We start from the raw sequence: 23,617 nt of genomic DNA on the forward strand, positions 1-23,617 counted from the left end.
TTGCAGGTTGAGAAATTGAAGGAGGCAAAGCAGTAACTGGCATTTCGAGACGGTGGAGTTCTCTCCTTAAATAGCATGACTGCTGGACTGAGCACCAAAGACTCGACTTCCGTCCCCTCTGTACAGAGCATTTTTGCAGGGCAGTCATTAGCCCTTTCACTGCTGTGAACGTACGTTAGGGTGAAGAAGGGTCTCGCGGATAATCACACACTCTCAGCACCAACCTTTTTTCACCCTTCCTAGCAGGGACTCCACATTATTGAAGACTCCGAGGGTAGTTGGGCTCCCTCCGTCCTTTTCAGGTTTATAACCCTACCAGCGGCATTGGTTTGCAGTCTATCATGCTTTGTTTATATGAATTAGCTTTATGGATAACTGTAAATTGCAGACTTTGAATTGAATTCCTCGTTATATTCTGAGAATTGTCAAACTTCGAACGAAGCTCTAAAGTCAATATTAACGCATTTAATACAGCAACAATTTCTATGTTGATGTTTATATTATAATCGAGATATAAGTTAATATTTATCATAAAAATTGTAAACACCGCTCAAAATACAAAGAATTCAATTCTTAGTTTATATTTTTTGAGAAAGGAACAAATATTTATTTTGAAAACTGACGGAATGAACATTTGAATGACTGCAGTCCCTCACCACAAATAGTGGTAATATAAGATGAAGGGTCCAGGTACCTAATACCGGATTTCCAGGGAACGGCCCAAGTCCCACTTTGTTGGGTCCCGGAAACTGAGACTTTGCGAAACAGCGACCGACATAAAAGGGGGAGAGCAAGGAAACGTATATTTTCAGCATTCATTCACCTGCATAGAAAAATCTCCAATGAAAATTTTCGGCTCTCGTCTCCAGGATCAAGAAACGTCCTGCCTCATATTTTCGTCATTTGTAGCGAAAAGGTTAAAGAAGCTGAGGAGAAAAAATAGGAGAGCTGAATAAATACCAAACATTATAATCCTGATTCCCAGAAAAAAAGAGTGGAGATCTGTGACAATTTTAGGACCATCAGCGTGACAAAACAATTACCGAGGATGCAGAAGAGGATTTCCACAGAAGAATAAAATGAAGAGCAGAAGAGTACCTGAATGAGGACCAATTTGACTTTAGAGTTCGTTACAATAACTACATGTTAAACATTAACCTATACTCCGAGAACTATTTTACCATGAATTAAATGAGGTCAAGATAAGAAGAAAAAAAGAAAAATAACCATTAGGTTGATTGCCTAGCCTGATGCATGGAATAATGACAATTGGTCATTTAATTTCATAACTATAATAATCAATAGCAATGAATAAAAGAGTAGGAATAAATAACTACTAAATAACCTATAACATATAACTACCTAACAACAATTTGCCTTCCTATGAAAACACTCTAATGATTATGGTAGGTTTCCATGGAGTGCTTAAGAAGAATTCCGGGAGCCTACCCTTCCATCAAGCACTTCTCTTTTCAATGCACAATAAGATCTACTACCTTTCATTCTATCTCAAAATCCTATTCTTTTCCTTCCCCTCCCTCGTTCACCTAACATTCTTCCCTCTAACACTGTTTTCAACATCCCCTCCCCGCTAAGTACTCCCTCCATCCATACTTCTGTCTCCTCCGTATCTCATCAAAAAGCTGCCTCTCCTCACCCACCACGTCCACCACTTCATCTTCCCTCCTCCTCTCCATCCGCTTCACCCTCTCCATTCTTCTCCACATCTTGAATACCTCCAGTCTTCTCTAGTCCTCTTTCCTTAGTGCCCACGTTTCCGCACCGTAAAACACTACACTCCAGATCAGACTCTACACTAACCTTTTCCTTAAATTCTTACATAACGATCCTCTTATAAGCTCCTTCCTGTTCATGAACGCCTTCTTTGCTAATGCAATTCTCTTCCTGACATCATAACTACTCTATCTGTTTTCCCCTAACGTTCTGCCTAAATAGTTGAATTGCTCTACCTCCTCAAGTTTTTCCCCACCCATCTCTATCTTGAGTCTCACATTCCTCGCTCACAATGCTTTACAAAACTGCAATACCTTGCTCTTCTTGTGATTAATCCTCATCCCATACTCCTTGCAACACTTGTTAAATGCATCCACCAGAGCCGGAAGCCCTCTCGTTGACTGGCTAATCATCACCTGATCATTTGCAAATCTCACAGATTTGATCATCATTCCTCCCACTTTTACTCCAGCTTCAAATTCATCCCATGCTTCCCTTATCATCTCATGTACATCGTACATGTTAAAAAGCAGCGGCGATAGAGGACAGCCTTGCCTCACACCTCGGCCAATGCTCGCCAACCCAGATTCTCCCCCACTACCCTCACTTGTGCAGTCTGGGCCATATCAGTAGTGGGTACAGAAAAAACTCGAGGGGGGGGGGGGGGGGCAAAATATGTCTTGAACTACCTTTACTTTATCGGGATGAAAAATAAGTTGCATGCAAGTTTGAGAGAGTTTCATTTAAGATGATTTTACACGTATACAAGAGTATGCTATTTTATGATATAAAAAAGCCGCAATTGTGGTTCTGCAATGTTAGGTAATGCAGGTGGCCCTGCAAGGGGGGCATGCATCCACCATCTTTATCCTCCACTGGGCCATGAGCAGATTATGAATGAGTTGCCCATCCCTCCAATGTACACCTAATTTCTTGAGAATAAATTAACCTTACCCAGTTCACCCTATCAAATGCTTTTACAAAATCCACAAACCAGGAATGTACGTCCTAGTCATATTCTAGGTTCCTCTCCACCAGGGCCCACATTATTGCTATTGCATCACCAGTTGACTTTTCTTCTCTAAAACCAAACTGATCATTGGCCAAATAATCGTTTGCCCTCGCCTCCAACCATCTCTTCAATATCCTCAGCACCACTTGTGCTGTGTGCGATATTAGGCTAATAGTCTGATAATATCCACATTCCACAGCTTTCTTGTTTTTTGGTGGTGGAATAAGAACAGTCTTCACGAAATCTTTTGGCCTACATCCCTCCTCATAGATCCCACGTATGTACTAGGTCGAAAATCCTTTTCTTACCATCCCTTCCAAAATTCTTCAGAAGCTCACATGGGATATTGTCCATACCCACTGATTTCCTAGAGTTCACATCACAAAGGGCTCTCTCAATTTCCACTTCTAACATCCCCAGCCCAAGATTATCATCCCCCACTGCACTTTCCTCCACTAAACTCAATCTGTTCCTTCTGCTATACAGGTCCTCCATGTATTCCTTCCATCTACTCTGTACCCATTCTTGCTTGGTTAGCATCCTCCCATCTTTTGTCTCAATTTTAGACATGGCTTGCCCTCTTTTGCCGACCAACAGCGACTTAACTTTGGCGTACAATCCACCTACCTCTCCTTCCTTCTGAAACTTTTTCATTTCCTCACACTGTCTTTTCCACAAAGTCACCCTTACCCTCTTAGTTTCACACCTTAATCGATTATTTATTTGCCTATACATTCTTTTGCCCTGCTCTGTGTCCACATTCTTACACTTTCTCCTCCCCTCCATTTCTTTTATCATTTCCTGCATTATTCATAGCTCCTTTATCCTTCAACTGCCAACGTAGCCAATAGGGTAGTTTCCTTCATCAAAGAAAACGAAAGGCTTTGATCGCAATTCGTTACCCACCATTAGTGTATTTGTAATATACAAATTATTTGGTTTTAGGAATCCCAGTTTAGACGAATGGCAATGGTCAATTTTAACCGCATTTGAAAAAGGCCACATTGGCGCCCATGTGATGCCACTCCACATGACGTCACAGGGACCTAGTTTTTGTATGAGTAGATAGGAGTTTTACATCGTCTGAGATTACCAATGCATGCATGAGGCACAGAGCTCAGGGAATCATGTCTTAATAATCACCTATTAAAACTGGCTAAGGTCGGAAAGTTTTCTTCGTTTGATAGGGTATTAATAATCCTTATTTAAGCCAAGCGCTACCTGCTAGCCAGGTACTCTGCTACCTGCTGGCAGCCTGCATCGCAGCGGCACTTATATCCTTGCCCTAAAGTCACTTCACACGGCGGGGCCGGGAAACAGAATGATGTCACATGGGCTTTTCCCAGCATTCATACTTAGCCGTCGCGTTTTCCCGCGCTTGAAATTTCTCACTTTTCATTTAATCGCGAAAAATAGATATCGTCATTTAAAAATATAAAAGCCTGAAATACGTACTCCAGGAGTAATAATCTTTCGATTTAGGCAATAAAAAAATAATAGGAAACCACCCTATTGACCTCTCAGCCACATTTACTATTCCAGTCTTAATATTATCCCACCCATACTCTACAGTCTGTGCACTTCCAAACTGCTGTATACTAACGTCCACTAGTTCCTGATATTCTCTCCTCATACTCCCCCTCAGCACTTCTACATTCCGTTCCCTCGCCTTCCTCACTTTCATAAGTCTTTTGAATCTTACATTGCATTTCATGAGCACCAGGTTGTGGTCTGAATCCACATCCGCTGCTGAGATGCTGTGCGAGTTTTTCACACTATTCCTTAACCTCTGTCTTACCATGATGTACATAGTCTATCTGATATCTCCCAACCTGGTCATATTCTAGATTCCTCTCCACCAGGGACCACATTATTGCTATTGCATCACGAGTTGGAGTGGTACACATGGACTTATCCATGTGTACCTTTGCCCTTTGTGACTTGTTTCTCCTGCAAAATTCTGCTGCTTTCTCTCCTCTGTTGTTCCCAATTCCTGACCCAAATTCTCTTACTTTGTTTCCATCCCTCCCTTCCCTGACTGATGCGTTCCAGTCCCACATCACTACCAAATTTTTCTTATCCGAAGTTCCTCTAATTATTACCTCGAGCTGTTCATACACCTCATCTACTTCTTCCTCCCTATGATTGCTAGTGGGCATGTAAACTTGGACCACCACAAGATTGGTGGGCCGCGCCTCAATTCTTACCACCAGAATCCTATCGCTTACCTGGTCTATGCCTACCACACTCTTACCCATCTTCCAGTTTAATACTAAAGCTACCCTTCGTTGACTTTCCCTCCCACCACTATATATAACCCTGTACCCATCACTCCAGTAATAATAATAATAATAAATCGTGCAATTAGAATTATTGCAAAAAAACCTTTTGATGCTCCCTCCAAGCCTATTTTTAAAGCACTTAACATTCTTCCACTCCCGTGTGTATATTTATTATCAATTTTAATTTTTGTACGTTGTAATCTTGATTTGTTTATGCTCAATTGTGATGTTCACAAATATGAAACTAGGAATTGTAATAACCTTCATTATCATTCCATTAGGACTAACAGATCAAAGCTGGGCCCACGCGAGCTGGGCCTCAGAATTTATAATAAACTTCCTGCGCATTTGAAATCAATTCAGTCAATGGAGTCATTCAAAAGGAAGTTAAAATCTTTTCTTCATGAGAAGAATTATTATTCTGTTAACGAATACCTATTTGATTCCTCCAATTAAGCATTAATATTCTGTGAAAATACAATTATTTATAATCTATTATATATATATATATGCATTTTTTTTCCTTTCATGACGTGTCTTATATCTTTTGCTGTAAGGTCTCTAGACAAAATAAATTATTATTATTATTATCAAAATGTGGTTTATCTGGTTTCTCCATCCTTCTAGAGTGACTTCCACCTCAACCAATAATCCTACGGTTGATCGGTTGGTGGAAGCCAAGAGGAAAGTTGGTGGCTACCCGTGGTGTATTCCATGTTAATCTGATAATCAAAATAATGTGAATCAACACTTTATTTCCATTGTAAATATCACTGTTGATTCCACCGCTGATTTCTTGCTGGGGTCATGACTTGGTGCACCTTTCATATTTGTCATTATCATGATAATAACAAATCTGAAAGGTTTAGGATAAATTCTAAAGGGATGGCAATGAATAATTACTATCACTAGCACTAGCACTAGGTGGGAGAAGTGCTAGCACTACCTGGAATTGGTGTTTTCTGTCTCAAGAGAAATAAAACTCATCCCTTTGAAAAAACTTGCATTGATTTTAATCTTTATGGGAGCCATTGGCAATTTAATTTAAGGGCTCCAACTTCCCTCGGTTACTCCAGAAGCTGGTTCTTCAAGTCAACGGACTTCTTTAACCTGAGTCCTATGAAGGGGAGGGAGTTTGGGAAGGATTAAAGGATAGAGGCTCTGCCATGATGAGTGTGATGAAATCTCCAGGGTTAAGGCCGTTTTACACGGTATACGGAATTGCGCAATCTGACGTACGTGCGAAGGCGCAATCAAAATTGCACCGTGTAAAGCGGTTAATTGCTAGAACACATGCGAGAATGCGTGGATGCGAGACGGCAAAATAGCCCCTGCTCTAATTTCGTTCATGCATTCGTGCAATTTCACGCTATTTTAGAAATTAATGCAGCTCTAACCTGCGCAATTCCGTGCCTCGTGTAAAACAGCCTTTAGGATAGGTTTGGAATGAGTGTGTCTTGCAGTGTTATTAAGGCCATCCAAGCTGCCACTAGCAAACCCAGATTAAATGTTCCAGGATAGTATGGTATTTGGAGAAGGCGACCGACAACTAAAGTCGTTTGCGCCATGAGGGAAGGACGTATGGAAGGAAAAGTGGAGAGAAATCCTATGTTGCCATTAGCCTGCTCTTAATTAATGAAAGATGCGAAGGGGATCATGGCTTAATGCTCCATCCGACAGACAGAGAGTTGCACTTGAAATGTTCTCCATCCAACATTCAAACAGGGATAAGGCAGTCTCTGAAAATTCTCATCCACAGCGAGGATTTGAGCCTTAGGTAGTAAGCCAATGCTCTAGCTATCCCACCAACCCGATCCCAAATGGTCAAAGAGAAATAGAAGAAAACCCCATAGAAGAGATGGCCTATAAGAGAGGTTTTTCTCTATACTGGGAACCATTGGTAGGTAACTGAAAACTAGCTAGACTACCTTCAGGTAATTGGATCATTTCATATCTTGCTGGAATATTTTCCAGGTTCACAGAAGGTACCAAGAGGTTCCTTAATACCTCCAAAGGTATCCACATAGCACTCAAGCCAAGATTCGATTTCCTATGATGTCTGTAGACATTTCCTATGATGACACTATTAAGTGGTTTACATAAAGCAATATATGCATTTTTTGTTTACAATTTTTATTGTCGATATAGATTTAAAGTCAAAGAAGAATACCTAGAGCACAGCAAGAAGTCCCAGTTATCATGTCAAAAGGTAAATGTTGAGAGTGGCATCTTTCATCTGTTGAGGCAGAGAGAACTTTTTCAAAACGACTGATTTATAGCAGGTCCAACAGTGATGTAGCAATACCTGCTGCAGATTCAGTTACGACAAAAAGTTCACAATAAACCGAGGAAATTCGGCAATAGTATCTTCTCCAAGATATTTTTTCTCTCCCAACTTAAATGGAATTGTTTTCATGGGTTCACAGAGGTTAAGGGTATAAGCATTACAAAATTTCAATGAGGTAACACAATCACCAAAAAACAATTCAACACTGGATGCTCCTTCCTCGGACAATCTCGGTCACTTGGGCTTTGATTATGAAACAGTCAGCATTTATACATCCTAGCCACTCAAGATTTTGAACTCAAACCTATAGTAGAGAAATGTTATCATTCTCGAACGTAGGTAGGTGGCCTAGAGACTCACGACTTGGTATTTAAATAAGTTTTTCTGACTCTATAAAATAAAGAGGAACTTTGGTTCATGCATGCATTCCTTTCATTCTGCTTAATCGGGGCAGTCCATCACATGCAAAAATAAAATAAAACAGACTACTTATAAATACCTACAAACAATGTCGTTTCAACACATCACATCGGTCAACTAAATGAAGCCGATCACAACGGAGTCTGTAGCCAAATTGAAAGGAAAATCCTCCGTAGCGTAATGCACACAGGGCAATAGAGTAAGGGAAATTGTAATCACACGCAAATTTATCACCTTATTATCCTCTGCGGGACAGTTCGCACGGCACCTCAAAAATCCGTCTGCTACAGATACTACGCGAATTTATTAAACTCCGGTGTATCATGCGCAAAAATCACTAGAAAATCTTGCTATTTTTTAAAAATATAAATAACTGCAGTCACTTTAAATGTGAACATTTTAAATTCAGTCTTTTACATCCCAGAGCGGAAGTCAATAGAGTAGGTACTAAAGAGGAAGTGGCATATAATTTGAAATAGGATGGGCGTGGTGACAGTTTCGCATGCGTGTAGGGAGTAGGATAAACTTTGTCTTTAAACCACTGATTGTGAGTGTCTTAGGGGGAATATTTGAGTCCCTTCATCAGGGAAGTTATCGGTAGTATCAGCTTTTCCTCTTCCGTAGCGCACCACTATATCGTACACGAAGCATATTTCCGCAATCACTTGGCCTTGTGGCCTGTTCCGGTTTCTGGCGAAATCGCCGATTCTTGAGGGTTTTCCTTCGGATGGCTCCTATGTGACGTTTTCCAAGATCCAGTCGACGAATTTGGAGATTCTTGTGCACACTCCGGGTAAGTTGGCCTCGGCGCAGCCAATCCCCCAGCTGATAATGCCCGCGAGGAAGTATCGGCCATCCTTTCCCCGTACCTGCAACGGACCCCCGGAGTCTCCCTGTATTGAGTAAAAATGCACAAGTCATGAGAAATTTTCACTTTAGGCCCAGTTTCACCAACACGGTAAGGGCAGTAAGGCATTAAGCTACCTCACATGGATGTCTAGCTATTTCTCAGGGAAAAATTTTTGCTTTACAGCTGGTTTGGAACCCTTTTGAAACACCAAAATCTGCCATGCCACTGCCGTGGAACTCATTTCCACTCATTTGTACCAAAAATTGGAGATGTGAAGACATTTGTAACTCATTTGTAATCCCCTTTCGAACTCCTTTGTACAGAGTGTGTTCGTGTGGAACTGCTTTCTACGCATTTGGAACTCCTTTTGAACGATTCGACAGGATTTCCGGACGTCATCATTCGTATTGTAACTTCTGTGTACGGAGAAGATTCATGTGTAACTGCTTTCTACACATTTGGAACTCCTCTTAAACGATTCAATAGGATTTCCAGACGTCATCATTCGTATCTATTGTAACTGCTGTGTACGGAGAAGATTCATGTGTAACTGCTCTCCATACGTTTGCAATTCTTTATGAACGACTCTATGCGATTTATAGACGTCATCATTTGTAGCCTCTCATATTACCATTTTCATGCGACATAAGTGATTTTACTTCAATCAAGTCAATCATAGTTGGCGAATGCATTTGTCAATAACTTCAAAAAATAGTTCGGCGACGCTCCTACATTTCATTTTATCATGGAAGTATTAAGAGCACTAGATCAGATTTTCGTCTAAATAACATATTTTTTGTAGAAATTATCAATATTTTTCCTGTGCTTTGGCTAGTACAACCATATGCGAATTTTGGGGGAGGGGCACGTGTTACTCCAGACACTTAAAAAATAGACGAGATTTTTAATACAGATATCATTATGTTCGCTTTCTTTTGTGTATTACGGAGCCTCAATCATGTAATCTATTTTTTAAACTTTCATATTGAAATAAAGAGAATATTTCGTACAGTAATTGTTGTATGTTGTTTTTAATCTCAAATATGAGAAGACCAATCACCTGTCAGACCCTTGTGCCTCCCCCCCCTCCCAGAAAAAATATTCTGGATTCGCGCTTGAATACAACCACAAGGACCCATAGAGAAATGCAAATTCTCCAATGTAACTTTGAAAAATATAGCATTTAGAGCCTATTTTTTTTTGCCGACTGTCGATGAAGTAATGCAAAGCCTAAATAACGCGATCATTTCTGCCGTCCCTCAGAGTGATAGCTTAAGCAATAGAATTTCGGAGACCAAGAAAGCGATCGCTCGGTCCATCATTTTCTGAATCACACTGTCATTCCCACCTTCCCTTTTTCCAAGGACGGATCCAAGATTTTATTCTGGGGGGCACATGGGTCTGACAGTGAAACGGTCTTCTCTTATTTGGGATTAAAAACTGCTGGCATCAATGTAGCTACGAAATTTACTATTGATTTTTTAATAAAAGTTTTTACTTTGGAAATATTTACAACTTTTATATTATTATATACAATTTAATAATATTTTTACGAGGCATATATTCATAAAGAAGATTGTGCGGCAAGTTCAACGACACGGGCAGAGTTGCTGAGGAACATAATAGGGTAGTTTCCTTCATCAAAGAAAACGAAAGGTATTGATTGCGATTCGTTACCCACCATTAGTGTATTCATAATATACAAATCATTTGGTATTAGAAATACCGGTTTAGACGAATGGCAAGGGTCAATTTTAACCGCATTTGAAAAAGGCCACATTGGCGCCCATGTGATGCCACTCCACGCGACGTCACATGGACCTAGTTTCTATACGAGTAGATAGGAGTTTTACATCGTCCGAGATTACCAATGCATGCATGAGGCACAGAGCTCAGGGAAACGTCTCTTAATAATCACCTATTAAAACAGCCTATGGTCGGAAAGTTTCCTTCGTTTGATAAGGTATTAATAATCCTTATTTAAGCCAAGCGCTACCTGCTAGCAGGGTACTCTGCTACCTGCTAGCATCCTGCGTCGTATCAGCGCTCAAAGCCTCGCCCCAAGGTCACCATCATTCAAACTAAGCCCTCGCGTTTTCGCGCGCTTGAAAATTTTCACTTTTCAATTAATCGCGAAAAATAGATATCGTCCTTCGAAAATCTAAGAGCGTGAAATGCGTACTCCAGGAGTAATAATCTTTCGATTTAGGCAATAAAATAGTAATAGGAAACCACCCTATTGTGGTTCTGCAATGTTCGTTCCCGCATTGGTGGGGGGGGGGGGGGGGTGCGCGCCCCCCATAGGTTTCCGCCACTAACAATGAGTGGTAGTGGTCGCTTTCGAACCATTCTTATGCGCTGAATCCAGTCCTTAATTCAGCAACCACATTTGACTTTTAAGGTATTAAAAAAATTGCTTCAGTGCTTTTACGGAAATTATATCTGCTGGTAAGAGAATTGCAACGCCCAATACCAAATGTATAGCAATAAAGTGCAGTTTAATCCGATGATATGCTCTCCGAAAATGAGATTCAGCGTGAAATGCGATCTGTTGTGCAGGAAATTCGTATTCATTTCTCGGTCAACTTATTTGCTTTCAGTTACGCACCCAAATTATCACCCATTGAAGCGAGTTTTAGAAATTCTTATCATAATTTTTGAAAAAGGTGACGATGATCTGCAACTTCCATTCTTGAATGAATATTGGGATATCCTATATCGAGTCTCTGGCAAGTCAAATGATATTTTCGCTGCTAATTTAATCTTAGGTGTTGTAAATCAAGAAATCTCAGTTACTGTAATGGAGGCAACTTCTTATTTATTGTGTATGATCTTAGGTTTTCCCGGCGTATCAGTTGCAGAAAAGTTTCTCGGGTTTTCCACCGGTTGATGTCGTCCATGTCTCCCGACGTTTCGATCCGCGACTTGCTGATCATCCTCAGGGGATCTTCCGATTGCCGAACCGAACCGGTGGAAAACCCGAGAAACTTTTCTGCATCTTATTTATTAATTCCAACTGTGTATGAATATTAATTATAGCACACAGATCAGCCTCCTTGGCATAACAATCACGTCAATGGTAACCACAAACAAAACATTTCCAATAGGCAAGTTACCTCAGATACCTAGTAACATAAATGAAAATAGATATACAACATTAGGTAACACAGCTTTCACTTACGTTCGAATCGGAGTATTTAGTAATTTTTTTCATGCATATATGTGAATGTATACCGGAACTTCTAAACCATTTCCAAACCAGTTTCTATCCATTTCCAAAAGCCGGAATTCACTAGGTGATTCCATTCTTAAGAACGGATCGATCTCGTGAAAGACCCAATCACTCATGCCTAGTGGAAGGGACAGGAAGTGTCGGGGAGAGGGGTCAGAGGTCAAGGGGCGGGCGGCCGCGGGAGGGGTCAAGACCTGGCCCCGGAGGCTGGAAATCTTACCTGACACGAGTCCCTGCCGCCTTCCTCGTATCCAGCGCAGAGAAAAATGTCTGGGATGAATTCATGGCGGCCTGCCCTCAGGAACATCGACTTGCACTTCTCGTTGCTCACTATGGGAACGGTGACCTAAAAAAATACAAACAAATGAGGAATGTGTTTCAATCATATCAAGCGCGGAGATCAGTGATACGACGAGACGAAGAAAACAAAATCAAATTAATAATGTTAACGATTACATTTGAGTGGGTGAGAAGCCAAGGGGTACAGGTGATTTTTATTCTAAACAGTGTTAGGTACAGAATTGAAAGAAGAAATAAACAGTAACTTGGTGTCCAAGGGATATGAGAGAGTCTCCGTTCTGTGCTGACATCGAGTGGAAAATCAGATGCACTTCTAAACGTTTAGTCGATCTCGCTTGTTTTCTTATCTACCTAATCGATACATTTGAGAAAAGCAATCTTTACATGTAATCTATCTCAAATATCGTTTGAGTCATCTTTACAATTTAGGAATCAAAAGAGACAATTTGAAACCCGCGCGCGCTGATAGAAAGGCAGTTTAAGCTCCATTAATCTTTTACTTATAGAGGAATAAATTTTTCGTAAAACGTATTCATTTGTACCCAATGTGCTTAAATCAAAAATTTTAATTGCTATTTTATGCAATACCATTAAATAATAATTAAAATGCTATTGTGTATGTCTTCTTCCAGACTCGGAACTGACGGTTCGGGTAAATATACCCCTATGAAAAATGCAATGGCATTGTATTATTGTCATGGCAATATATAAGAATGTATAAAAGCTTGAAACAGGCTTATACAATTTTTCATAGGGGTATGTATAAAGGCGAGAAAATCTAACCCGCCGACAACGCCCTGAGGAAGATGGCGGAGTTAGCCGTTGAAACGTCGGCAGCAGAAGATCTGACCCGATTGGACACCCGAGGATAATTCATCTCAACTATCGCACCATTTTAACTTAGTTTTTTCTTCAATTTGGTGGGATGTTTAGAGATTTTATTAATTTTCAGATTATATTATAACTTTTAACCATTGTTACACGACAATACGGTGGAGCCTATTTTCAGTCAGCTTTTTAAGTATGCGTAAAGGAAAAGTTGATACTTCTGCCAAGTAACTAATACCACGCTATTCTACTAAGCTTCTAGGTTGTGAATCCTAAGGAAAATCTTGCCCGTACGTGCGAACCCGGATTTTAAATCTTCACGCCGATAAACCTGTTGACCCGGTGAGTGTTAAGAAATTCCACTTTCCGCAAAGTGTAAGGCCCAATCAAGATTTTTAGCGAGCTGATCAGTTACATAAATACGCAGGATTTGATATTGACACTAGCCGATTGAAACGCATTTTAATTGAACCCTAGAAAGTCTAACAAAGTTGAAAATGATAAATTTTTGTTGCCAGGATAACCTGTCATCAATGTAAACGCATGGATGTTTACTTGTATTAATATACCCTTTCTGTTTCACTCTATGAGCATTTCAAACTTTGCGCCGAAAATTCTTCATTGCCGGAGAACAAATAAGTGATCATGAAGAATTAATCTACTTTCAGAATGCTTCCAGAATGCGCCTTTTACGAAGTCAGAGTCAGCCATTGCGCCGTAAAAATCTTTACAACTATTCTCAACAGTTTTTGACACACCTTTCATGTTATGATTCAGTACCGTCGTATTTGATTGTTATCGTCGCTACCGTTAGTTATTGCCATGGAGCGAATCTGCTTACTCGCAATCTGACGTCACAGGGCGTCTTGTAGCACGAAAGAATTTAGTAATTTTCGCGAACTTTGAAGCTCTCTAGCAACAAGAATATTGAGAATTATGAAGTCATATTTTGCATGTTTTAATAACGTTAATTTACTTATCTATCTACACATGTAAAAAATTTACTGTTTTAATTTTATGAGAGCACCCCATTAAACGCCGTCTGGTGGGTGGATTTTTAATCAGCAAAGGAAAATGCAAACAACTTCTGCAGAGATATGTGCACTCTCGTTATGAGTTTAAGGTTAATAGCGAATCAAGGAGGTCGTGGAAACTGTTAATCATCGTTGTAGACTTCTTAAGGTCCTAAGGTATGACCTTTACTCCTTTGAAAGCTCTTTCTTGGATGCGGCATATCGTACGGGTCGTGTTTTAGCTGCGAAATATGCCAGCAAGTTTTCTGCTTCACCTTGGGTATGATCACCATTATTTATGGTGTTTATCTCAACTTTAACGTAGTTTTATTTAATCGTCAGTCTGCAGTCATCCTATTGAGACACAACCACTCAGAAAAAAAGATAACTCACGGTCTCACTCACACCCTCGGATTACTCGGAAGTTTCATTTGGAATTTGAGAAAATGGCGGTAAAAGAGCGTAGTCAGATTATTATTTATTGGGTAGGTAGATATTCACTAAATTTATTTTTTCCTTTAGTACTGCACCACAGCGTTCAATGTTTTATTAAAAAAATTAAGTTTTCTGTAGGAAATAGCCATAAGCAAGGGCGTATTCGAGATGATGATCAAATGAGGCAACTGAAACCCTTTCTCCCATTCCCAACACTGTGATTCATTACGTCAATGGGACGAGTTCACAATTATTGCCATGGGACGAAATTCCTGATTAGGTACTTGTAGGAGGCGACCGACAGCTGAGGTCATTTGCGCCATGAGGGAAGGGTAGGTAAGGAAGGGTGGAGAGAAACCCGGCGCCGGCATTAGCCTGCTCTTAACGAAAGGCATAAAGGGGACCACGGCTTAACGTCCCATCCGACGGACGGAGTGTTGAGTTTGAAATGTCCTCCTCACAGCATTCAAGCAGGGATCGGGCGTAGTATCTGAAAACTCTCTGCCACCGCCGGGATTTGAACAGGATGAGAGGCCACAGGATGGGGGGCCACCACACGGACACGCTCCTCAAGCAATGTCTTTGGCACGGATTTCAATGTTTCCACTGCGTAGACCACTACGCTATCGAGGTCCCTTGATTCCCATGGCAGTTTTACCTTAGTTTATTTTGCTAGTTTTTAGACTCTTGCGATCCATCAAGGTTGGTTAGGGAAATGGACTTCCAAGAAACCGCTCCCAGTGGTAAACCCAATGCCTCCGCTGAACCATGCATACCGGTAACTGTGGAATATTTCCAACCTACCGCGTTAACGGTGGTAAAATCAGAATAATATTCACAATTCTACGAGAAAAAATTCGCCCCGATCGGAAACCAACACAATTTTAGAAATTAATGCAGCTCTAACCTTTGATTTTCTGCGCTTGAACCTTGGTAAATGCATTAAGGCCGCTTTACACGGGACACGTACTTGCACAATCTGACGTGTGTACGAAGGCGCATTCAAAATTGCGTCGTGTAAAGCAGTGAATTGCTGGAACACCAGCGAGAATTCGCGGACGTGAGATGGCAAAACAGCCCCTATTCTAATTTCGTTCATGCATTCGCGCAATTCCACGCCATTTTAGAAATTAATGCAGCTCTAACCTGCGCAATTCCGTGCCCCGTGTAAAACGGCCTTTAGGGATGAGAGGACTTCGATAGCGTAGTGATGTTAGTCCGGTAAGTTTAAGGCCAGTGTTTCGATCCGTGATCCGGCGGATTTGTTGTCATGTCATTCATCGTGAATTCAACCGCTTTTAACGTGGAATGTTAGAAATATATCACAGCAGGACGGGAGTTGGAAGAAATCATTTTTACGACCTTTTGGGGTTTAATTTCATGTCAATTAATGAAATGCTATGTGTGGAGTGTGTTTATGCATGGGTGTGAGACTTGGAAGATGGGGAAGAGAGACAGGGACAGGATTGGGGCGTTTGAGATGTGGGTTTGGAGGAAGATGGAGGGATTACGGTTGACGGATAGAGTTAGGAATGAGTGAGTGTTAAATAGGATGGACGAGAAAAGAACGTTGATGGACAAAATAAATCAAAGGAAGGGAATAACTGGCTGGGACATTTGATGAGATGGAATGGAATTTTGCAAGTAGCTTTGGAGGGATCGATGGAAGGGGTCAGAAGAAGGGGAAGGAGAAGGCTGAAGTTCATTGACAACTTAAAAATTGGAAGATATGGAGACTTCAAGGAGATGGCCGGAGACAGGAGGGAATGGAGACAGTACTGGCGAGGGGGTGACCTGCCGACGGGCAGAATACCATAGGGGTGATGAATAAAAATTTTGAATAAAAAAATAATTAAAAATAAAACCCTTGTCTTGTGGCTTAAAAGGGAACTTTTTCCCTTCTGTCGGGGACCTCTTCAGGACCATTGACAATATTTGGACCGCGAAAGTTTTTATTTCGTATTGTTATGAAGAGGCCGTAGTGCTCAAATCCCCCTTTTATGAATATGGAGGCTTGGAATAGGGGTACAGACCTGCTGCAGGATGGACGGGAGGGTCCCGCCCTCCGAGAGCCTCCCCCAGCCGGTGACGGTGGCGTTCTCTCCGACGAGGAGGTCGTCGGATCCCGGGAGGCAGATGGGCGCGACGTGCGGTGCGGCCGACGGCGGCGGCAGCGGCTCCGACAGCCGCACCAGCGCCAGGTCGTACTCGTACGTGAAGAAGTTGTAGCGGGGGTGGACCACCTTGCGGGCCACGCCGCGCTCCACGTGACTCAGCGGCTCCAGGACGTCCGCGCCGTTCTGCAGCTGCGGTCGCCAGAAGAGAAATCACTAGGACTTAGGATCATTTTTAGGCGGAATACTTACTTCGGTTTTCATCGTCCTCTTTCCAACGAATGCACGATTCTTGGACACTATTTTCCTCACTCTTTTGTCCTGCATTATCTTCCCCTCCTCAACCACTGACAAGGGGAGTCCGCGTACCCTTTTCAATGCCGTATTTGTTATGGCATTCGAAATATCGAACGCATCTCGGAACTGGTAGCGGTTCCATTGAATGGGCCTTAATTTGGCTGTAATCAATTAATATTCATGTGATACTTTTATCATGCCCTATATAATTCTAAAAAGTCAGTATCAATGACGTGAGTTTGTTGGTATAGTGGTTAGCGTCTTCAGCTTCCACTTCGGTCTGCGTTCCGGGTGATGAAATTGTTACAAGGATATTATCTTATGTGTCACCACCAGATCTCGTTCAAATTTGGCTAGGGGATATAAAATGGATTTCCCACGATGTGCAGCTTTTTTTTCAGCCTCCAACGCTCAATCTTTGTCGAGATATTAGCGACGGAACGTAACCGGGAAACGCCTAAAATTTATGCAACCCGTATCAAAACAATAGACCCTTACACTCTGTTGCTAGAATAAAGTACACAGACGGTGTATTGTTATGCTCCAGGTTTCATAAAATTTGGAGATTTCCTGATACTTTCCGTCGCTAATATCTCGCAAAGTATTGAGCGATTGCATCTGAAACCAAAACTCCACCTCATGAGTATCTATTTCCTATCACCAAGCAAATTTTGAACGAGATCTGGTGGCGACACTTGAGGGACTTCTCTTGTCAGATAGATCGCAAAAAAATCTTAGATTGCCGTAAACTAACAAGTTTTTCGACCCTCGAATGGGAATAACGCTAGGTGTCGACTATGGCTTCTTGAGGCACCACTATAACTAATGATCCTTACATCTCTCTATTTTCTAATGGGGAACATGCCTGAAGTTTGTTCATCCTGCTACTTAGTCTCATTAAATGGAAAATTTTCTTAATAATCCTCCAATACACTCTCAGTTCGCCATAGAAGTCATTAAATGCTGATAAAAAGTTCTAGAATATCGTTTGGAGTCACATGACATGAAATGCCTTCTCATTGGTTTGGCGTCATCGCACGGATCACCATTCACTTTGCTATGGGTTTAGAGCCTTGAATGGAAGAGATCGAGGTAAATAATCATCGTCTAGCTTTGTAATAGTTCTTCCAGGGACAAATTGACTTAAGAGGGATTTGCGAAGGCAATATCCGACAGTTTACCTGTGGTCAACTCCCGTATGATATTATATTAGTTTGGCATCGTTCCCATTGCTCTTCGTCTTATCCATGAAATTCTTTTTCTTCCCTTTCCAAGATTTTCTCCCTTCGACGTTACGGTTTTTATCGTCCTATTTCCAACGAATACACGATCCTTGGACACTATTTTCCTAATTTTTTTGCCCTGTATTATCTTCCTCTCCTCAACCACTGACAAGGGGAGACCACGTACCTTTTTCAATATTGTAATTTTTATGGCATTCGAAATAGCGAACGCATCTCGGAACTGGTAGTGTTTTCATTGAATGGGCCTTAGTTTGGCCGTAATCAATTATTTTCTTGCGATACTTTTAACATGCCTTACATAATTCCAAAATAGCACTTTATCAATTAGGTGGGTTAGTTGTTGTAGTGGTTAGCATCTTTAGCTCCCACCGCTGCGGTCCGGGTTCGTGGTTCAACCGTGGCGATATATTTTATTGTCTCCATTTCCAACATTCGGGGTCAAGTAAATGTTTCATTTTAATTGCAGCAGGCATAGTCAAGAGAGGAATTTTTTTAGGAGGAGCCGCGAATCCGCGGTGAGAGTTCAAGACGCTAACCACTACACCACCTAACGCACCTGATTGAAAAAGGGCTATTTTGGAATTATATAAGGCATGTTAAAAGTACCGTATTAAAATTAATTGAGTACACTTAAATTAAGCCCCATTGAATGGAGCCAGCACCAGTTTCGAGATGCGTTGGCCATTCCGAATGCCATAAAAAATACGACATTGAAAAACGCGGAGCAAGTTACGCGGTATCTCCTTGCAAGTGTTCAAAACATCCTCGTTCAATTTTTCTCTCTCCGTCCATATCATACTATCCATTCTCATCCGTTCCATATTTCGACCACCTGCAGCGTGCTCTCACCTCTCCATTTAGGGACTTGTTCAAATGACCGAGAAAGGGTCTGAAAGAATTCCCATCAGAGGTGATCGTGTCAGACCATTTTGACCAAGCGATAATTTTGGCTACCATAGAATCCCTGCATGAAATGGTAAGAAGAAAATGTTCGTGTGATTCGGCCTCAAGTGCTCTTATTATGCCATTCATATCATCTGATTGGAAGGCTTGGGTAGGAATGGAGCCATTTCAGGCCTACCAAAATTAGGGTGATAAAATTTTATAGGTGAATATTGGTTGTGTTGCAAGTTTTGGAAATCGGAACAATTTGGGAAAGGTATGGTTTCCGCTAAGTTAGGCGGTTAAGTTTTTTTTAGATGTGGCGACGAAGGAGATTGTCCGTTTTGAAAGGGGCGTGGCCACTTGATGAACACATTTTTGGAAAATCGTATGTTTTAGTAGGTCATGGAAAAGGAAGATCCATTTTTTGTTGTATTCTTTGGTATTTGGTAAAACGTTTTGGTTATCCACAAATCTCAGTTATAGTTATCGAATTCTGTATCATCCTCTCCCTCTCTTTGTTTATATGTATAAGTTTATCATTCGTCATATTCGTGAGAATAGTACGTGACATAAATGAACTCTTATTTTAAAAATTTCATTAACATGTTCTTCCTATGTCGATTATGTGGTATTTTTTATACTGAGTCGTCAGGTCTAAAATGTGAATATCATTGTTTGAATTTAAGATTCTGTGAATTCCTAATATAGCCATTGGCGAGATACCATAATTACCAGGCCGCTGGAATAGGGGTTAAGGAACCATGCTTGGCTATCGCTGGTGGTACACTTATGTGCTAACTAATTGCTATACGGTGGAAAAATTAATTAGAGCGTTGCCATCGAGCTGGTAAAAGTTGACAACGTACTTGTTGAAGATCCTTTTGGGGAATAATATTTCCGCAATCAGAATTAGCACTGGAGGAACATGTAAAACCCTTGAGAACATTGAGAGAAAAAAGGTAATCTTGTAAACTCCTGAAAATAGGTTGAATCTCTCTGGTTAGGAAGAAATTCGGAGAGGGACTTTCGTATCAAAAAATCATGATCTTTTGGTAGGTCGAACCGTAGAAGAAAGAGATTCAGGCTACTCATCAAACATTTGAACCTTTGGACATTCCATATTAAAAAAATCCTCGCGCCTTCCTTACTCACTTGTGGTTAGTCAGGGGTGAGTTCTACCCTCAATTATCCAAACCAACCATAAAGAATTGACCAGGTGTGTTTAAAAGCTCGGTGGTCGTTTAAAATTCATATGTGCTAAAAAGCGGTTTCTCTGGGATAGCGTCAAGATGTTTCTATCAGTTATTCAAATTATTTTCGTGGCCCCGGGTTTCCGCTCGTCCTTAAGGGATCCTTCCGTTGCAAGATTAAAGATTGAATGAGGTTATTTCCTTGCCAGGCTGATAGATTCAGATGTTAGTGTCTTTATTCACATGATTAAAAAAAAATTAAGACCCAAATTCAATGAGTTTTTGATCACGTGCAGTGTTAAATTCTGAGAGTGCGACATAAAATTTGTAACCTTAGTAGTTTAAACTGGGATTCAATAGAATGGCCGGCGTTAGGGCTGCGTAATGATTGAAGTCATGAAGTATACCAAAAATTATTCGTGAGTCAGAGTTTTCTTTACTTATATCAATGTTTTCCAGGAAATCATTGCCTTTACTATGTTTGATCTTGTTAAAAGTGTTCATTATAATCATTAAAGTAAAAGCTTAATATTGAATCAGGAATTTTATGTTTGAATACTCGAGTACTGCGTGTCTCGAAGAAAATATTCTAGACGGAAATATGCTATTTTACTATTGCTAAAGGGAGCACTTAAAAATTTCCACCCCGACGCTTAACAACACTGTTGTTGTTTGGATTTTTTTGACGGCCAAATTCTACTTACCTTCTCTGAAGGATGATTTAAATTTAGTGTCTATTAAATTAAGCAGCATCAGATGGTTAGTTATTATTTATATTATACCGACCTGTTGTAGTGCGTCTCCACTATCGCTCCCAACTGTTGAGAAGTCATGTTCACCGACTCGTATTCGTATTTGAGAAGTCAAAAGGCTGAAAAAGAAATTTAAAAAATTAAGATTGGCCCTTGTGCAAAAGATTCGGAAGAATTAATTTGTCTCTTCATCAAAGTAAAGAAAACAGTGTGGATGTGAAGCATGCGTATTAGATAATTGAATTTGTGAATAGAAGAGCGTTAATTGATTAAAGAGATGGGTAATATTTTGAGTGTTTTAAATAAGTGCAGGAAGCGAATCCTTGTTCATTTGAGAGGGGTCAGCAATTGACGTTTATGTTCAGCAGTGTTACTTTTTGCTTGGGGATTCATCAAAGCGCTTATTTAAAATTTGGAAGAACACTTCAGCTATTTTAAAAAAACACACATAAATCTCTTAGGTGTTAGGTAGAAACATTTGCGGTGAAAATGTCGTTGTTGCAATGAAATAATGTAAGTTTCAACGTTAGAATCACAGTTATTGGCCATATTTGAAATTAATTCTTCGTTGTTGAAGATATGAATTCTGAACGTTTGGAACTAAGTAAATGGGTCTGGATCAAGATATTTCGGTTTGAAGGGGAAATATGGATTTTACTCTGACCTCGGAGATATCCATAATTTTTTCAAGAAGTGTAATATTTTGGTTAAATATAAAAAATGAATGATAAAGGGTTCAATTGGGGTTTTTTATGATCTTTTTAACTTATACTATAAATACCCACATAACCCTTAAAAAACATTTTTTTAAAATGAGTGTTTTAAATTCCTATTGATCGCACTCTTGGAGTTGCTAGACAATGCACAGGTGTATTTATTCAAAATTAAACTATTGATTCAATTGGCTCAATTGTCCCAGGTTAAGAACGTGATATCAACTTATGGAGTCAGTATTGTCATTGATTATAGAATGAAGTGAAGTTGCTTTTTATTTCTCGACCGTTCCTCATTTGTCATCCCCTGAGTTATTCGATCATACATTTAATGGGGAATATACTTACTCGTCCACGCAATGTCCTGCCGTTGCGATCCAATTTTCATTGAGAACGGCGCCACCGCAACGATGGGTGCTGGAAAAGCCGAAAAACGATGTCCGTCGAACGGATACCTAAAGAAAGAATGAAATTTTTTTTACGATTAATGCTGGTAAAGTAAATATTTTACAGAGAAAAATACTCGCCTCGATCTTTCTGATCAAACAACTTAAGATCAGAATAAATGGTTTTTACTGCGTGTGTATTTTTTGCTTCTTTCGAGTCCACATGAGTGTGACTCCTTAACGTTTTCTGACTGGCTTTTCTCAATTAATACGTAACCCTTTCAGACTGGGCTTCCAATTTTAATGTATTTTCACATTTCTATTTCCCTCCTTACATTTTATTTTGGCGGACACACATTTTTAGAAAATTTACAGATCTCTATGGTAATTTCAGGTTGCCCCAAGGAACCTGTTGTCAAGGTATTTGCCGTTTATAAAAATTATTAAACTACTAAGCTATTAAAGTACAGATTTCTCGGATTTTGCACCGGGTCAGGCCCTCCATGTTTCCTTCCTACGTTTCGATAAGCAACTCGCCCATCGACTTCAGGGATTCAGGAATCCAATGACCCATCGTCATCAGGGATTCAGGAATCCAATCCCTGAAGGCGATGGGCGTGTTGCTTATCGAAACGTTGGAAGGAGATGTAGAGGACCTGACCCGCTGCAAAACACGAGAAATCTTTACCACAATTGTTCGCCAGGAAAAAACTAAACATTATTCAGCTATTAATAACTTCACAACTATTATGATATTAAACTAATAAAAATATTGAAAACTATTAAAAGTTTATGCAAATATTACAGATTTACCTTTAAAGTTCGACATCTGTTTGTAGGGAAAACCAGAAAGCCTTACGTTTTCCTCGCACAAAATGAAATCTGGCCTAAAAGGGTTTGCTAAATTAATATTATTTTTCCCGTAATGTACAATTAATGTGTGAGGTTTGATATTCAAATTCGACTCATGATCAAGGAGTAATTCAAATGAAAGGACCTGAGTTCAATGTTTTGTTCTTCCAGGACATAAAAATAGAGACCATCCATCACATGTTTGTGTACTCGTGTACATTAATGATAATAGCTTTAATTATTTTATCTATGGACGGTACTTCTGCGGATGCATTAAAAAACTCATTATGATCATTTCACAAAAAGATTATGGGCAGTTAAATTTCTACTGCTTTCCGAAACGCGCAAAAAACATTTCTAAAATAAATGCAAGTTACCCCAACGCTATTTCAAACATGTTAGCTTTGGAGTTCACCCAAGTATATTATACTGAAGTGTAATTCATAAGGGCCGTATTTTCCAATGGTATCAAATTTTACATAACAAATTAGCTGTTGTTAATTGTTGTATTTAGGGGGGGTCGAATGGCGAAATGGCTTCCTTACCTGCCAGGGCCAACCGCCGAAAGCTGCGTTCTTTCCGCCGACGATCCTCGTTTCCGGTCTTGGGTGGAATGGAATGATACCGCACTCTGTGAGAAGAGAAAAAATTTTCTCATGTCATCGGCAGTATTTTATTCGATTATTCCTAGATTTTCATTAAAATTGCGAAAAAATTCAACATAATGAAAAATTACGTAGTGCTGTGGGCCCAGGGCCGTAACTAGGAGTTTGGTCAGGGGGGGCAAAGGT

At 40.3% G+C, this 23,617-nt stretch overlaps 1 protein-coding gene across 1 annotated transcript in view; it reads right to left on the bottom strand.

Annotated features, from left to right (window-relative positions):
• Nucleotides 1–7,299: 7,299 nt before the first annotated feature.
• The window catches only part of LOC124164189 (serine proteinase stubble-like), a 230,694-nt gene continuing 214,376 nt past the window's right edge, over nt 7,300–23,617 (bottom strand). The window contains exons 7-12 of the mRNA XM_046541398.1: nt 23,372–23,457; nt 21,937–22,043; nt 20,910–20,994; nt 16,427–16,699; nt 12,038–12,163; nt 7,300–8,628 (exon numbers count right to left, since the gene is read on the bottom strand). Of these exons, the coding sequence (XP_046397354.1) occupies nt 8,470–8,628; nt 12,038–12,163; nt 16,427–16,699; nt 20,910–20,994; nt 21,937–22,043; nt 23,372–23,457 (836 nt within the window). The 3' untranslated portion in view covers nt 7,300–8,469. The remainder of the gene's footprint in view (nt 8,629–12,037; nt 12,164–16,426; nt 16,700–20,909; nt 20,995–21,936; nt 22,044–23,371; nt 23,458–23,617) is intronic.

Source organism: Ischnura elegans, chromosome 8 (assembly GCF_921293095.1).
Source record: "Ischnura elegans chromosome 8, ioIscEleg1.1, whole genome shotgun sequence".
Classification (NCBI taxonomy): Eukaryota; Metazoa; Arthropoda; class Insecta; order Odonata; family Coenagrionidae; genus Ischnura; species Ischnura elegans.